We start from the raw sequence: 3347 nt of genomic DNA, 5'->3' as shown, positions 1-3347 counted from the left end.
AAAAAGTTTAGACCTTTTGGGAAAAAGACCGATTGCATCATTACTGTTACACTCACCATAATGTAAGACTCTTTTTTACAAGGTACCTACTTCCTCATTGGTTGATGGTTTCTAAGTCTGAATCCTAGCTCAGATCTGAAAATTTGGCAACCTATTTTGTCCATTTTTTTTTTTTTATTAAAATTTTTTTTTTTTTTTTGAGACAAAATCTCAGTCATCCTGCTGGGTAGAGTGCTGTGGTGTTATAACTCACAGCAACCTAAAACTCTTGGGCTCAAGCGATCCTGCTGCCTCAGCCTCTCAAGTAGCTGGACTACAGGTGCTCACATAATGCCTGGCTAGTTTTTCTATTTTTATTAGAGACAAGATCTTACTCTTGTTTAGGCTGGTCTTGAGCTCCTGAGCTCAAGTAATCTACCCGCCTTGGCCTCCTAGAGTGCTAGGATTACTGGCATGAGCCAGTGTACCCAGCTATATTTTCTTTTTGAAATAGAGAGTTGTGCTGAAAGTTAGGGAGTTGCTGAGGATAAAGAAAGAGGGACTTGGCTGGGAACTTAATAGAGAATTGTCAGGAAGTATTTAGGCCCAGTTGAGGTTAGTAACCAGTATGGTCTATCCGGTTGTGGGATTTTTTTTCCCTCATTGGATATACTTAGTAGCCTGGGTGTGGAAACGGAAATCTAATGGTTTGACTGATCTGGGGTTGGGGTTTTATTAGGTTAGTGAGTAGAGAGTACAAGAATAGTGGTAAAGAAATAACTAAGATGATGAACTGTGGAGTCTGAGCTCTAAAGAGAAGAAATTGAAAATCATAGAGAGGAGTGACAGATTAAGGGGAAATGGAGGAATCAAGGAAGGCTTTGTGAGCCTTACTGAGTTATTAATGCCTAGTTCTAATATAAATCATTATTGTCCATTCTGAGAAACATAATGTAGAATGAACAAAGCAAGTTTTAGGATTCACCAGACTCAAGAAGTGATTACGGGCTCGACGCCTATAGCTCAAGCAGCTAACGACGCGCCAGCCACATGCACCAGAGCTGTTGGGTTTGAGCCCAGCCCAGGCCTGCCAAACAACGACAACTATAACCAAAAAATAGCTGGGCACTGTGGCGAGTGCCTATAGTCCAAGCTATTTGGGAGGCTGAGGCAAGAGAATCACTTAAGCCCAAGAATTTGAGGTTGCTGTGAGCTATGATGCGATGGCACTCAACTGAGGGCAACGTAGTGAGACTGTCTCAACAAAAAAAGAGAGAGAACAGGTGTAGAAGGAGTAAAGAAAGATAAAATTGGAAAGTATAGTTACAATCATATAATGGATTTGTGAAGTCTAAGATTTCAGAAGTAGGATAATTTAAGATGATGGCAGAGTCCACGTCTGTGTTGCATGAATGGGGTGTAAGCATAGGGTACCATAGCATTGACATCACCAAGAGTCATGTCTTGATTTGAGATAGACATTGATATGCCAAAGTCTTCAGTGAATATGGAAAACTGACCAGATAATCCATTCAAGATGAAGTAGTATTTTGAAGCAATAGATCAGAGTTTGGAGAATGGTTTTTTCCTAAAAAAAATTGTTAATGCTTCATCATCTAGGCTTTCAGAAAAAGAGAAGGAACAGATATCTGAGCAATTGAACTCCCTAAATAAGACTTATCATGACCTCTGTGATGGTTCAGCAACCCAGCTTCAGCAGCTTCAGAGCCAGCTGGCTCAGCAGACAGAACAAAAGGTACTTTTAGTGTTTATTGCCAAATGTTGGGAGGATACCTTCTGAATGGTGTAAAAGCAGCTTTGCTGATTGAGAGTCATGATCACTAGCTTTCCATGACCAATGTGACTTAATTTTTAACCTCACCTTAGCAGCCATTTGTCTTGTGTTTCTTTACAGGGGTTCCACGATGTGTTGGTCAGTCCAAGACACTAAAAGGCACTTATGGCCAAACCTTTAGATCTGGTTCACCTTTTCTGCCTTTTGTCATTTTGTGACAGCAGTCAAGGAGAACATAAATTCTATATTACTCCTTTGTGGCATTGTCACTCAAAGTTGACAGCCAAGAGTGGATATTGGGAAGAAAAAGTTCTTCCCTCCATACAGTGAACAATGAGATATGTTCATTTCCAAAGTAAACTGGTGGATTAGTTTCACTGACTGAGACGCTGGTTCCCCTTACCCATAGTCATCTCATCATGTGGCATCTTTACCAGTTCCCTCTCCATGTTCATTCCCTAGACCATATGAAAATCAGAGTTCCTACTGATTGTCCTAAGTTCTTCCTGGATACGTGTGTGTGTGTGTACACTTACCATATTACATACATGTGTCTCTGGGATATATATGTGTGTTTGCCTGCTTATTTCCTATGTTGTGAAGCAGTGGCCAACTTAGGTGGGGCAGGCCGAAATTTAACCTCATGCAATAATCAAATTTGATCCATACGATGTTCAAAATGATATTCAGACAAAATATGCCTTTACTTTGGTCCTTGGCTATAAAATTTGTTCAGCAGGAGCTAGAGTTGACCACAAGACAGAACCAGCTGTAATTTGATGATATATTTCCAAAAAGAATGTGCTGGTATAGCAGTCTCTCTGTAAGGTAGCCCACTTCTAATGGCTTGTTGCTTCACCATATAAGGGAGTACGTGAAAAGTTTTAACAATTGCTTGCTGAGAACTGAGAACATCCAGTTCTCATTTTGAAAGGTTAAGAAAGGAGGGTGGGGGAGAAAGAAAGAAAGACAAGCTTCTGAGCACCACTACATTGAGCATGATGTGTCCCCTGTACCGTTTGTGTGTTTTCATGTGAAGTATCGTTCTGATTAACTGACATCCTTGCTTACAAGTTTCACTAACCCTTTGGAGTTTAAGCACAAATGCACAAAGGGAAAAGAGGACGACCTGTTTGGGGTTCTTTTTTGCAAAAAACAAACAGTCGCATGCTGGACGCTAACACCAAGCTTACACTGTGTGTGTGACACGGCTGAGCTGCTCCATAAGGCTCTATCTCTTATCTGCCCAAGGCGTGCTCTGCAACTCTGGTAAGTAGAAGCTTTTTTTATGTTTTCTTTCCTCTTCTCCCTCAGTCTTTTAATGCTTGTTTAGGTCAGAATGTCCATGTTTGTTTGGATTGAAATGTATATTTCTCTGGATTACTTCCCAGCTCAGTGCTTCCTGCTTATCCTCCAACTATGAGGGTCCTGGAAGGAATAGTGTAGTCTTCTCTTTGGCTAGACTCCAGGCCTTTCTTCAAAGTCAGCATTTCTGAGGCTCCATGAATCTCATAGAAGATTTCAAAAGAATCTTTTTTTTTTTTTTTTTTTGAGACAGAGCCTCAAGCTGTTG

General features: G+C 40.7%; 1 protein-coding gene across 7 annotated transcripts in view; it reads left to right on the top strand.

Annotated features, from left to right (window-relative positions):
* Positions 1–3347, top strand: part of LOC100961574 (microtubule-actin cross-linking factor 1) — a 363479-nt gene that overhangs the window by 218828 nt on the left and 141304 nt on the right. For 6 of the 7 annotated variants that reach the window (XM_023518666.1, XM_023518665.1, XM_023518664.1 and 3 more), the window contains exon 35: positions 1600–1735. In XM_023518666.1, coding sequence (XP_023374434.1) covers positions 1600–1735 — 136 coding nt within the window. Of the gene's footprint in view, positions 1–1599; positions 1736–2014; positions 3044–3347 lie in introns of those variants that run through there. The other variant, XM_023518663.1, reaches the window with a different exon arrangement.

Source organism: Otolemur garnettii, unplaced genomic scaffold (genome assembly GCF_000181295.1).
Source record: "Otolemur garnettii isolate 467f Iridium unplaced genomic scaffold, OtoGar3 scaffold00144, whole genome shotgun sequence".
Classification (NCBI taxonomy): domain Eukaryota; kingdom Metazoa; phylum Chordata; class Mammalia; order Primates; family Galagidae; genus Otolemur; species Otolemur garnettii.
Note: the sequence above shows the minus strand (reverse complement) of the source record. Positions and strands in the feature narration are given on the sequence as shown.